This window comes from Takifugu flavidus, chromosome 1 (genome assembly GCF_003711565.1).
Source record: "Takifugu flavidus isolate HTHZ2018 chromosome 1, ASM371156v2, whole genome shotgun sequence".
Classification (NCBI taxonomy): domain Eukaryota; kingdom Metazoa; phylum Chordata; class Actinopteri; order Tetraodontiformes; family Tetraodontidae; genus Takifugu; species Takifugu flavidus.
Window position 1 is genome coordinate 19,687,606 of NC_079520.1, and position 13,620 is coordinate 19,701,225.

The window sequence follows — 13,620 nt, forward strand, 5'->3', positions numbered from 1 at the left end:
AATATCAACACTGAAAAGCTACGCACATGCCCATTCTAATTGATTTTATACAACCGTTTGTATAAACATATAACATGCAGTTTTTATTAGAATAGGCCTATATATAAATGTCTAACAACGAATAAAGTGATCATTTCATTCACGGTCCAAAGTAGCAAGACAGTTTAATCAATCAAAATAACAATTATACTGATGATAATACTAGAATATTCGTTTTCTTACTATCATTATGAGACGTAGTAGTATTGTGTTAAATTGAATGGCTGTTACTTTTTCATAGTTATAGGCATATTAAACTATACCTGATGTCCATGTAAAAGAAAAATTGAAAATTTGTTTTGGAATTGGAGGAAAAAATAAGTAATAATAATAGAATATAAAATAATTAGTATAAACTTACATCTAAACTTAAATCATAGTTGTGTCAAAACTTTTATTAACTGCTTCTAGTTTTATATGGTTTAGAAGCTCTACTTCCTGATGTATTTGTCACGTGACCATAACTTCCGGGAACATGGCGGTGACCTGTAACAGCACCGACGGTACTGTGAGGAAAAGACATGTCGACAGCAGTAAAACGGAGGAGAAGCAAGGTGGTATTAGTGATGGACGTGGAGAAAAATACAGCAAAAACGGAGACAGGAAAGAAACATCAGTTCAGTCTTTACAGACCGGCACCTACTGGCTTACTCGAATCGTTCTTCTGCGTTCTGTTGCATTCATTTACTGTAAGTAATTCAATTTATTTTATATACAATTATTTTGGAATTGGAATTGTTTTTATTGTTTTAAAAAGGTAATTGTAGACTTTCATATTATCTGGAAAGCTTTAGTGTAGGTGATACAATTGTTTTATATTGTGGCGAGCTAGGGTTCTAGGTTGCGGAAGAACTCAGACGCAGACTTCTGCCAACTTATTCTGCAGTTCGACTACAGAAAGAGCCACTTTATTAAACACTAACATTGAAAGTTGCAAAAGATAACATTTACAACGAACAAAAACAGGATTAACGCCAACCTGAGCCCACAGACACACTGCCACAAAGCATGCTGGGGAATCTCCACTCTGACCCTCCCCGACACGCTACAAAATATTTGTCTAAAATACCCCTGTATCATAATATTACCCCTGTATCGTAATATTTTGCAGAATATAGATTACAAAGCAAACCTCTAAAGTGCAAACCTTTAGACAAGAACTATTTGCAAGTTGTGACAAAATCCATTTCATTCCCTAACAATCTGCAAAAAGAGTGACTACATTTTAAAGAGACATAGTGAAATGGCACTTTTCTGCATTCAGTTGCATTGTAAATTCTACTTTCCTCTGCAGTGGTGGCGTTCAGTGTCGCCTACAACCAGAACAAGCAGCTGATTGGCGAGAACGGTCTGATGCCCTCCAAAAGCTACCTCAACAGCGTTAAGCGCTATGTGGGTGGCAAGATCGGCATGGCTGCCTTCGCATACACGCCGTCCATCCTCTGGCTGTTAGATTGGAGCGATATGGATGCGAACCTAGACGGCATCGCCCTAGTGGGGATGGCGCTGTCGATGTTTGTCCTGCTGACTGGAATGGCAAATATGGTGATTATGGTGACACTGTGGGTACTTTACCACTCCCTGGTCAACGTGGGACAGCTATGGTGAGTCTATAACTGTATACAGAGAGGGCCATGACAAACAAGCGTAAGGTTTTCATCAGAAATGCTTGTTTTATAATTACTGTATAAACTAATTGCTATTGGGACTGTCCTGCTGCCCATTAAATGCCACATGTAATTCCTATCAAATCATTATTCTAATTTCATTAATTTCATTGGTTTCCTTTCAACGTCATTACTCTAGGTGTCAAATATTGAAAATTAATTCTAAATTCCTCTAATTCTAGGTACTCTTTTGGTAAGTGAACTCCACTGTCCACAACCAGAGCTTCTTGATTTCCAACTATTCAAGAATTCCTCATTATTCCAACGATTTCCAACGTTCACCTCCATCACATAGAAGACATACTTTTGAGGCAAAGCATTTGTGTGAAGAGCCACTCAGGTTTGGCTGTCATTTTAAGTTGTCAAGCGTGGAATTAGTATAGTAAATTCAATCATGTTAAACGTTCAGACTCGGACAAATCTCAGTATTCTAATGTTGCTTTAGTGGTTTTTAGCCAGATCAGACGCACATTCTGTTCAGCCAACTTCAGCTTTATATTGTCGGCCTCCGTTGTTTACTATTTCCTAAATTATCCAAACGTGAGTCTAAAAGGAGGTCAGAAAGAATATAAATGGGCTGCTTTGCCCAGGGATAGCTGGTAGAGATGCCAGGCCAGTGTCTGTGGTTTGGAGCTGTTGATTCTATTAGTCATTATTTGCTTCCTCCCTAGCTCTGTTTTGGACCTTGAAGCTGACACAGCAGCCTGAGCACCTCTGATTACTCACAAGTCTAGACTAAGAACCAAATTCCGTGGTTCATTTGTTACTGTCAAGAAAAAAACTTAACGTTAGTGTCTCTGAGGTTCAATTAACCATCGACAAGTCATCTCGCTCTTTCCCTTGGATCATTTATTTGATTATTATGTGTCAAAGTGGTCTGTTTTCTTTTATGAATTAAAGGTTGATGGTATTGATTGAGCAGTAGGAGTTAAACTATTCACTCTTCTGTGGAATGTATTTTTCTTTAATACTAATGATCCAGTTTTATTTCAGGCTGGGAGAGCCAGCTGCTGGAGACCGGATTTCTCGCCATTTTCCTGTGTCCCTTGTGGACTCTGTCCAAGGTGCCCCGTCGCTGCTCCCCCTCCCTGATCAGCATCTGGACTTTCAGGTGGCTCATTGTTCGGATCATGTTAGGAGCGGTACGTAGCATCATTCACAGATACCAGACTTAATCACCACCTGATCATTCAAGTGTTAATTTTAATGGGGCGCTATTACAATAGTGCATTTATTTGTGCATGTAACTTGTTCACCTGTCAGAGTCTAATGTTTATTGCAATGCACCTGAAATATTGAGGAATCGGGAGCTTCGCCCCGACCAAGGAATGATTCAGGTGTTCTGGAACTGGAAATGGTGGTAGGAAGGTTGAACATTCAGGATGATGGATTCAGATGCAGAATGTCTGAACCAGCAAATCAAACAAACAAAGAAACCAAATAAGTTGATTTTGAAGCAAGAGAGGGTTTTACCAATATATTGAGATATATTTTGACCGGCTGTTAATCAGATCCTCCTGGAATATTGAGTGTGTCTTGCTCTGCTTGGAATTGCTAACATTTCAGGGTCTCATGACTGAATTCGATCAGCAACTTTTGCCATCATCTGAACTGCCAGCAGCTGAAGCAAATAGCCAAGCTCATTATCATAATGAAATGTCCTGCTTTTCCTAAATCTGGTTAGAGGGGTCGGCAGTCAATTCCTTCCACATTCCATCGCAACCACGTGGCAGTCTGAAGTGTCAATATTGACAGTCTCATGCCCCGGATAGCAGCAGTATTTACTTAGCTCATTTGGTGAAAAACAGACTGAGACACAACAGAAGGCACATTTATTTTTTAGTGGGTTTCATCAGTTTAGTGTATTTTTTTTTAATATTTAATACGTGAAAGTGTGTTTTTTCTTATGGAAGAAGCATCTATGTTTTAGTCTGGCTTGAGTAAACAGATATATTACATCCTTTTTAGAAATCAATGTCTTTGTTCTGGTGAGAGGTGCATCAGTACCTCTGTACACCTGGAATCAGACTGACACAAGATAAGATTGTTTCATAAGAAAAGTTTAAAAGGGATTCATTCATTTCATTCCGGTTCAAACATGGCAAAGGCAGGGTTATGACATTAATGTGACATGACTGCTAGCAGAAGTGGCTCACAGCTGACAGGAGCAACAGGACGACATCTGACCCGGGAGGATCTCTGCTCACATTCAGCCCAAGACTGCAGGAAACGAAACCAGATACTTTGTAAACTCAGAGAAACAGAATGTTCCTCAATAGCTCGATCTACAAAGAACAAATGTTCTTGTAATTGAGCACTCAGTTGCTAAAAAGCAACACTTAAAGAATTCTCAAAGACCTGTTATTTTCTTGTCTGAGGTTTTAGCCTTTTCATCTTATGACAAGACTTGTGTGATGAAGTGCAGTAAACACATTTTAGTGTGTTCTGTCATTTTCCAGGGCCTCATTAAAATCCGTGGTGACAAATGCTGGAGAGAACTGACCTGCATGGACTACCACTATGAGGTGTGTTCCTGCCCAGATTATTAATATTTGTGCTTTATAATGAAATATTTTTTTTCACCCTGTGAAGTAAAAAGAGGACTTCACACCAGGTGATTCTTTACAGGAACCTGAAGCTGTGTGTAGAGACTCCCTCAGTCAGCCTCTGACATAGATCATTCTGTCTACAGTCCCTGTTAATTTTCCACTGTGGGATATTGAGCATCTCTGCAGTCCATCTCCTGTAATTGGCACAGATGGGAATACACTAGCTCCTTTAGAGACTCAGTGACTGGAGATGAAGCTCGTATTGTCAACATACAGTATTAATACTCACACATTCTGAACTATAGTGGGAATGAGCTATAGTTTCTCTATTTTCATTAGTTCCACCGCATCATTAATATCACTCTCATTATATTTGTAGTTCGCTTCCTGACTTGGGGATATTGATAAAAAGGTAGAAGGCTCCTAGTCCAAGGTGGTTTTCTCTGTCAACTGGACTGTGTTTCTTCTCTTTTGAAGACATTTCACCTTCTATCCAGAAGGCTTCTTCAGTTCTGAACTCGCTGGGGACTAGTCACTGTATTCAATTGGACGATTACAAAACCAGAATAAAATAATTAATACAGCTTTGCTGTGTTTAGGAAGTATTTTCTCCAGTTTCACTGCTCTGTTCTTGTGATTTAGTGCTCTCACAGACCTGTAATTAGCTTGCAAGAGAGGATCTCATACAGTAATATCTCATGTTGTCAGTCATAGCAGTTTAGTTACTGTTACTAATTAACTGCTAAAACCTTAGATGAGACTCTGAAACAACTTGACAGGGTTTCATTTCTGGCCATATAACAGAGTTTTACAATATTTTACTGGAGAAATCAATATAGTGTGGAGGTTTATCTGCAGTGGGTTAATTCCTTGCTTCAAATGTAACTGTCACGATGGTGCTGTTTAGATTTACAGACGTACACGTCCAGGAGTCTGGAAGCCACTGGCGCCAGGTAAAGCCTTGCTAACACCCCCAGACACAGTGCTCCTTTTCAGAGGAGCTGCAGAAGCTGTCGCCTGTGCGAGACTAGTCGGTGTTTGTTTACTCTGGTACGTTCTCGCAGTGCAACTAGTTTGCCGACCAGGTGGGGCTGTTTGGTTATATGAGGTGGCACACTCATTGCCTGTGGGTTTCCTGTGTTTTTTTCCCCCTGTAGGTCAAATAATCCCCTTTTTGTCCATCTATTTGGATAAAAACAATGAGAGCATAGACTAGCGTGGTTTGTTTTCATTTTCCTACCCACATTTTTTTGAGTTTTGTTTGTTTTTCAGCTCCTCTGCTGACAGTTTCCATGCTAACACCTCATGCACACACACACTAAACCATTTAAGTGCATTTTATTTTGAAAGGGTCGCTTTTATTAAGAAAAAAAAAAGTCACATGGACGTGTGGTTCGATTTTTTTTTTTTCTGTCCCAGCATTTCACATTTCATGAAAGAAAAATGTAAAGTTGCTATCAACTTAAACATCTGAAATATCTCTGTGTCTGTGGCAAAAATCAATCTTCCCTTTTTTTACTGTGTCCCCAGACCCAGCCAGTTCCAAACCCCATGTCCTACTACATGCACCACTCCCCTTGGTGGTTTCATCGCTTCGAGACCTTGTCCAACCACCTCATTGAGCTCGTCTTCCCTTTCTTCACCTTCTTAGGCAGACGGATGTGTATGTTCAATGGAGTGATGCAGATCTTGTTCCAGGTACCGTTATGGCTGGAAGAGAAGCTAAAGGGATATGATGGAACCTTTTCTTGTCATTACTGAGTTTAGTCTTTAAAAATCTCCAGACAGGATTAATGTTTTCTTTATCTTGAAAAATGCTTTGTAACTCTAACTTTTGCATCCTTTTGTTTGTAATTGTTTTAGCACCAACTAGACAGTAGTAACATTGAAATACCAGGAAGAAGCCTGATACTAGTTCCTGTGGAACACCAAAACAGGCTTTACAACTAGTTGGAAGGGTTTTAACACTTTTCTCTGTTGTGTTTTGTAATTATTAAAGAATGAAACCAGGAAAGGGCCAACTTCACTTTACCGTGAATCCATTAGGATATATTTGAGGACATATTGATGTTTGTGTGATAAATTCACATGTAAGTTTTAGTCTGAAACACAGTCAAGCTGAGCACGACTTTTCCTTTCCTCGATAGGTGGTTCTGATCGTGAGCGGGAATCTCAGCTTCCTTAACTGGCTGACCATTGTTCCCAGCCTGGCCTGTTTCGATGATGCATCGCTGGGCTTTCTGTTTGGGTCCAGAGCCAGGAAGGAAGTTCTTGAGATCCAGCATGAGGCTGCAGCAGGACGCACTCCCAAACCCACCAAAGGTATTCATGCTGTATTTCCTCCCGTGTTTCCTCCATGTTCAACCTGTTCATTGACCAAAAATCATTTAGTTTTTTAGATTAACCTCTAAAGCCAAGAGATGGATTTGTTTGTTTTTATTCTTAATAAACAGTGATCTCTGTTTATCTCTGTGGACTACTGCAGGTATGCTGACTCGCCGCGTAGTGAACATTTCTCTTGGCATTCTGATTGGTTGCCTGAGCTTTCCTGTGGTGATGAATCTACTCAGTTCCAAGCAGGTGATGAACACCTCTTTTGACCCACTGCGTATTGTGAACACCTACGGGGCCTTTGGCAGGTACAGTCAGGAGGCATTGGGTTCAAAATCATTCTGACTTTTCCCATCAGCACCTTTCAGTTGACCATTTATCTGCGTTTGTATGTAAGCATCACAAAGGAACGGACGGAGGTGATTTTTCAAGGAACTTCGAGCCAGGATCCCAAGGACCCTGAGGCGGTTTGGGAGGAGTACCAGTTTCGGTGCAAACCAGGAGATGTTTACCGCCGACCGTGTCTCATATCGCCGTACCACTATCGCCTGGACTGGCTAATGTGGTTCGCTGCCTTTCAGGTGAGTTTCAAAAGCAAAAAAAATAAACAAATCACTCGCATTTGAACAGTTTGGTTTGTGCCTGAGGAGCATGGCATCATGACTCACTGTACCCTTAAAGGAGAATGAAGGATGGATCTGTTGAAAGTCTTCTGGGTTAGCCGGCCTCCATTGTGTGCTGTTAAATATAGAACGACAGAATTCAGTTTTCCCCAGATGAAGCCCACCAGAAAATGAGAACACTGGTTTGTTATTTTAATCAAAACTTGCAACGATTGACAATGAAAACACAGACAAATGTGTATCGTACCAAACAGAACCAGCTCGTACCACATATATACAACAATACTGGGACCCAACGAATGTTGTAATGGAGTAATCAGTGGGTTTCAGATCAGTTGACAGTTCATTGATTGAGTGTTCATTCTTCGGTGCAATATTTCTGTGTTTACATGAAGACGTATGAGCAGAGCGAGTGGGTGATCCACATTGCGGGGCGTCTACTGGCCAATGACAGCACACTTCTCTCGCTGCTCGACCAAAATCCTTTTCAAGGCAGAGAAGCTCCCAGGTAAGCACAGCAGTCCTCATCCTTCTTGACAACACTGCTCACTGGGAATTTCAATTAAAAAAAAAACACACTTTTCACTGACTATGAACCCTCTTCTTCCTCAGGTGGGTTCGGGGAGAACATTTCAGGTACAAATTCAGTCAGCCGGGCAGCGCTAGTGCAGCACAGGGGAAGTGGTGGCTGAGAAAACGCATTGGTGCTTACTTCCCTCCATTAAATCTGGAGGGGTTAAGGGGCTACTTCCAGTCCCGGAACTGGCCCCACCCCCACACACACCCGAAAAGGACCTGAGAAGATACCCTGGTATCCCTGGTGGTGCTGCAGAGATGAAGAAAGGGACACACAGGACAGAATTCCAGGTGTTAATGTTACTTTGACAAACTCAGTGATCCCTCAGAAATTTTTCTTTAATTGAAAATGGATTGATGTCATTTTATAGATATTGTTTATCAAAAAATATTGAATGTAAATTTAATATTAAAAATGTTCATGTAAAACAGCTAAAAATGACTTGTGTGGCTGTGATTCAAATAGCTTCACTTAAAAAAAAAAATGATTAATCTTTGGGTGTCCTGTTGAAACATCTAAATTTTCCATTTTGTAAGGACAAAAGCTTTGATTCTTCATCAAGATATGAGGTTTGCTTTTTATTAATTCTATTTTTATAAAAAAAATGCTTTTATGTGTTATTCTGTTACATATCATTTTCAGATTTAATACACTAAATGAAAAGAAAATCTACAATTCATTTTGTTGATGTGAATTAATCATTTAATTGATAAACAAGATGAGATAGGAAACATCAACTCTTGAATGAGAGCGATTTTTTTTTTTAAATACAGGCAATTAGTGAAGCGTTCCAGCTTCCTGTGGTATCAAACGTCAGCCACTAGATGGCGGTGTTCCTCAGATAAACTTGCATTTGCTATTTGTTGAAAAAAAAAAAAAATTATATTCTCCGCCGAGTACTTTTACGTGCACTTTTTTAATCATGTTACATAACCCTCTCAAAAAATGTGTTCATAGATGATTTCCTTTGTGTTTCTAAAAGGTCGCCTCGTGTACCATATTTTACTTGTATGATTTTGGTGATAAACGTCAGCTGTTTATTGCACGTTGCTAAATAGATTTAGGACTTTCACCTCTTTAAATGTACCATTATTTCTGCATGTAGGTTAGGTTATGTCTATGGTTCCCCACTAGAGGTCACTGCAGCACTAGCCGTTTGCACTCATTCGTTGAACAAATGAACATACGCTGGTTAATTCTAATGTAGAAAAATGACTTTAAAAAAACGAAAAACTTGGCTTTATCTTTGTGATTTGTTTTTCAACTTGAAATAGATTTCAAATATATAACAAAATCCAAATATATAACAATATATTTTAATTGATGTGGTATAGTGTCTCTGTCTTTGTGTCCTGTGACAGGCTGGTGACCTGTCCATCACATAGACTCTGATTGGACAAACGATGGATGGATGGATAGATGGATGGATGGATGACCATGTACAATAAAGCAGAATCGTGGCAGCTAAGTTACAGTGCAGTGTCAAAGATGGTAAAATATCTATAATTCATCGCATCTATTTATGTGTGGTGGAGTTTTTAGCATTCTCCATCACAAGAGTTAGATGATCTGTCCCACTGGTGCGTCTGTGGGCTGGGGTTCCTCATCAGAACAGAAGATGTGCTCCGTTTGTTTCCATCTTACTGCTTTTCATGGCAAGTCTTAGTAGTATCCCCAGCGAACACGCCTACATCCCGAGTCTTGCGCTTCCAACTTTCTGAACGTAAATACATTAGCTCTGCCAGCTTTTGTGCCTTTCTGTCTCTTTTAGCCCTGTCCTGCTGTGAAGGGGTTGTGAAATGATGGCGGTGGCTACGCTTAGTGACTCAGACCCTAAGTGGTGTGGGTTGATTTGGACACTGGGCACTGACACACTGTTGCACTGGACAACTTTCAGGTATGAATACCTCAGACTGAAATAGACTATTCTCCTCCCTCTCCACAAGAAGCAAATGCAGTCAGTGAGTCACCAGAGCACATGGGTCTATTTCTAAATTGAATTATGGCCGATGTGTCCGCTCATAGGTCAACATAAGGAACGAGTCATACAGCAGCAACACTGACAGTTTAGCTTTGAACTTAGTAGTGACAACTACTAAATTTGCACTCAGACAGACAATTAAGAGCTAACTGCCCAAGTCAGTCCTTCCCTTCCAACCTCTGGTTTAAATCTTAAGATATAAAGACTGATTGGACACCACCTGTCCTCTGTCCCAGTTGTCAGCAGTTTTCCCACGGTCCTCTTGGACTTTGTCCGCAGGCACAGACATTTCACAGGGTTGACGCCATCCAAGGTCAACTCAGGTTGTTGTTCTCCTTCTTTCTTTTCCTATTTTGTGCTTTTTTTATTTAATGAATCTGGAATCACCATGGGAAGAAAAATTAGAACTAGAACATAGTTGAGCCGCCGTTCCCTGGAAACGTCCACTGCAGACACTCGGGTACTTTGTGTGGAGAAAACTGCAAGATTCATGTAGCTTTTGAATGTGGAGCAGCCCCTGGTGGCAGGTAGCTTTGTCGCACAACTAATCTTCAGGTGCCGTAAACATCTGGAGCATTAGGACTGGACCAGCTTCTATGTTGGGCTCTCAGCGTTTGTTGGGGGAGAGTTTGACAAACAACTAAAAACCCATCCAGCACCAAAACTGACAGGTGAATCCTGATTTATAGGAAAATATAAATCCTTATTAACAGGTGTAGAATAATTAAAATTAAAAATTAAAAAAAGCTGAAGGGCACTTTATTGTGTTTTGGCCACAGGGAGGGCATTCCATTGGTTTTATAGTAGGACACTATATCATTGGAAGGGCAATCTAGAGGTTACTAAAACATGTAGCTGGCCGGCAGCCCAGTGATAATTTTGTCTGAAATCTGTCCCTTTATTTATTTTATAATTTGGTTCACTTTGGTGGGGACGGAAAGACATCATAGCAGAAGAATTACAGGGATATTGTTTATCATGTTTACAAAGACAATGGGATCGCTTGTTTGGTAACCTAGACAGTGCATTTACTCACTAGAAGGACTGCGTCCTGAAGAATGGATTGACTACATTTTACTTAAAATTTAAGCTTAATTTATCGCAGCTATATACAGATACTTTATTCCATTTTTGCAGCCGAAATCACCTGAAGAAAAGAACAATCTGTCAACATCAGACAACAGACTCGTAAAAAATTGATGGAACATTTTGATTCTCGATTGTTGTGGGGTTATCATTGGAATTTCGGTGGATTTTCCCTTTAAATGCACGGAAACAACAGCACCTTCATGCGCTCCGAACATCTCAGTCGGAGAGAGGGAGGGAGGAGACTGAGGTGTTTACACAGTGAAGCAGAGCCCGGATTCACAGCCATCCAGCTGCTCCTGCGGGATAACAGCTGTCCACCGTTCCCGTCCGGTTCAGTTTCACGGGTGGAAACGTCACTACTTTACGCCCTTTTTACGCGCAGTTATGTTCGCGACGCGCGACTGAACTTCTGTTGCCTTTACGCGGAATTCCACGGGGGGAAAAGTGTTGGGGAGGAAAAAGTGTTCCACTCACCCACAGCTGAACAGGTGACCATGTCAAGGAAGAAGGCGATGAAAGGTAAAGTGAGCTCCAAGAGCCCCAAAGGTTCGCCGAGCAGCGGGAGAGACGGCGGGAGGACGGGGAAAGGTCTGGCCGCCGCCGCCGCTCCCTCGTCCGGACTGGTTTATCCCAGTAGACCGTCTCTGAGCAACAGCGGGGAATTTTATGACATCGCCTTCAAGGTGAGCAGAGAGATACTGCAAAACTAATCAATCAATCAATCAATGAACCCATGTGACTAAACAGATACGAAGCGCGGAGGTAAGAGATGCTGAAAGCAAATCGTTTTCACAGCGTGAAGACAGCATAAAATAGAGCTTAAATGTATCTAATCTCTCTTTATTTTATCAACAAAATGTTCTTTCTTCTTTTCAGCTATGTTGTAAAGGTTACAGAGGTTTTATGGACGGAGATTTATGTTGTCGAGACCACAACACACATCCATGTAGACATTGAAATAATAAACAAACTACTATTTTATATACTAGCAAACCAGCCCACACTGTCTTCACTTGGAGGAGTCTGTTAGTGGAGTTGGAGCATGGAGAGGGCAGTAGAATGTCCATGTGTTGAGGCGAAGGAGGTAACAGTTTTTTGTTGCCCTACTTGATTTGATATTCTTATCATGTAAGGTGTTGTAACAGGGGATCACTGCATCTCGTTCTTTATTTTAAATGTTTGCTCCCATCAAAGGTCATTCAAACATGAAGCACGATGCAAAATGTGAACAGGAATTTTGGTCTGACAGGGACGTTGGAAAAAACTCGGTTCCAAGCTCTCCCTCACCGTCCCGCGTCGGCGATTTCCTACTGGTGTAACACTTTGATTACAGTGAATGTGTATGTGCTCGTGTGTGTGAGAGAGATGGCATTCTCATCTTCTCTCTCTCTCTTTGTCTCAGGTGATGCTGGTGGGGGATTCAGGAGTCGGAAAGACGTGTCTGTTGGTTCGATTCAAAGATGGAGCCTTTCTAGCTGGCAGCTTTATCTCCACTGTGGGCATTGACTTCAGGGTACAAATTCTCTCTGTCTCTCTGTCTCTCTCTCACAAACACACACATACACACACACTTACTTCACTTAAAATATCACCTGTTGCTGGTAAATTTCCAGTATTTGCACCTAGTTCAGATATTTGCTGCCAAGAATGTTTGACTTTGTTGCCCCTGTTGCCGTCAAGGGAATATTAGAGACGGTTGGACAAATATGCCAGCTCACATCACACATTTACAATAGTGTTTTAAACGGTAGTATTATCTAAATAAGATAAAACATGATGATGTAAGCTCAGGAAATTATCAGACACTTTTTTTTATCATTTCAAATCCTGTTGGAGAAGTAACAATGATATCAACTATGGCTCAGTTTACATCACCATTGCAATATTAACCGGCCGGCCTGGTAGTAAATAAAGCGTTGCTACAACTGCAAAAAAAACCTCAAAGTTACATAACAAGCTACTTCTTCTTTGGCTTGCTTGCATTCCGTGTGTCACCTGTGCTGTTTCACTTGTGCTGTCCCACTGTGCACTCGCAGAGTCTTAAATCTCTCGCCCAATGAGCAGGAACATTCACACTGAAAACATAAAACAAAAGGAGGTTAATGTCTTTATTGACAAGCTAATCCCTTTTTAGTGCTGGCATTTTCCGACTGTTGCCCACAGGGAGTTGTGAGCGGCGCGGACACTTGCACAGCCCCAGATTAGAGGCGTTTTTGTTTTTTTGACTGGTTTCCCCTTCAGGAAAGACCCATAGCAGAATAAAGCCCTCCCAAAGGGGGCAGTCTTAGCCAGAATGTTAATAGGATTTTATTAGATTGTATAGAAATTGTTGGTTCGCCTTTGAAAAGTTGCTGTAACCCTCGTAAATAATTGAAGATAATCAAGGCTGTGTTATTGTACCTGAATTTCCACTTAACCTTTTTAGACCCTGTTCTCATGCATATAAACACAAGTTTATTTTTCATATTGGCTTTTTTAATAAAGAAGAAACACAGTCCAGTTGACAGAGAAAACTACCTTGGATAATGATGACCTGGATGACTGAGAATCTACACAGACTTTTTTTAATAAACTGGAAGTGCACATGCAAGAGATTGATTCCACCTATTTTACCACAGTGCCGGGTTGCAATGTGGAACCACCTGTGTTTATTTGTGTTCATAAAAATGACACACCTACTGGTGATCAGGTGTAGACCTTTCTTTCACCCTACCCCTAACCCTAAACCTTATCCCTAACCCTGAACCCTAAGCTGAACCCTATT

At 40.8% G+C, this 13,620-nt stretch overlaps 2 protein-coding genes across 3 annotated transcripts in view; both read left to right on the forward strand.

Annotated features, from left to right (window-relative positions):
* Nucleotides 1-476: 476 nt before the first annotated feature.
* lmf1 (lipase maturation factor 1) lies at nucleotides 477-8,682 on the forward strand. 2 transcript variants are annotated; one of them, XM_057045287.1, is made up of 11 exons: nucleotides 477-728; nucleotides 1,334-1,643; nucleotides 1,889-1,899; nucleotides 2,700-2,848; nucleotides 4,166-4,231; nucleotides 5,786-5,953; nucleotides 6,403-6,577; nucleotides 6,741-6,894; nucleotides 6,984-7,167; nucleotides 7,605-7,717; nucleotides 7,822-8,682. In XM_057045287.1, the coding sequence occupies exons 1-11, from the start codon at nucleotides 515-517 to the stop codon at nucleotides 8,006-8,008; spliced, it is 1,731 nt and encodes a 576-aa protein (XP_056901267.1). In that variant the 5' UTR covers nucleotides 477-514; the 3' UTR covers nucleotides 8,009-8,682. The 2 variants fall into 2 exon arrangements, with proteins under 2 accessions (XP_056901267.1, XP_056901276.1); XM_057045296.1 differs by lacking the exon at nucleotides 1,889-1,899 and having other exon boundaries at nucleotides 479-728; nucleotides 2,689-2,848.
* Nucleotides 8,683-11,047: 2,365 nt separating this feature from the next.
* LOC130532628 (ras-related protein Rab-26) overlaps nucleotides 11,048-13,620 on the forward strand; it is a 43,248-nt gene continuing 40,675 nt past the window's right edge. Inside the window, exons 1-2 of the mRNA XM_057045364.1 lie at nucleotides 11,048-11,539; nucleotides 12,259-12,369. Of these exons, the coding sequence (XP_056901344.1) occupies nucleotides 11,057-11,539; nucleotides 12,259-12,369 (594 nt within the window). The 5' untranslated portion in view covers nucleotides 11,048-11,056. The remainder of the gene's footprint in view (nucleotides 11,540-12,258; nucleotides 12,370-13,620) is intronic.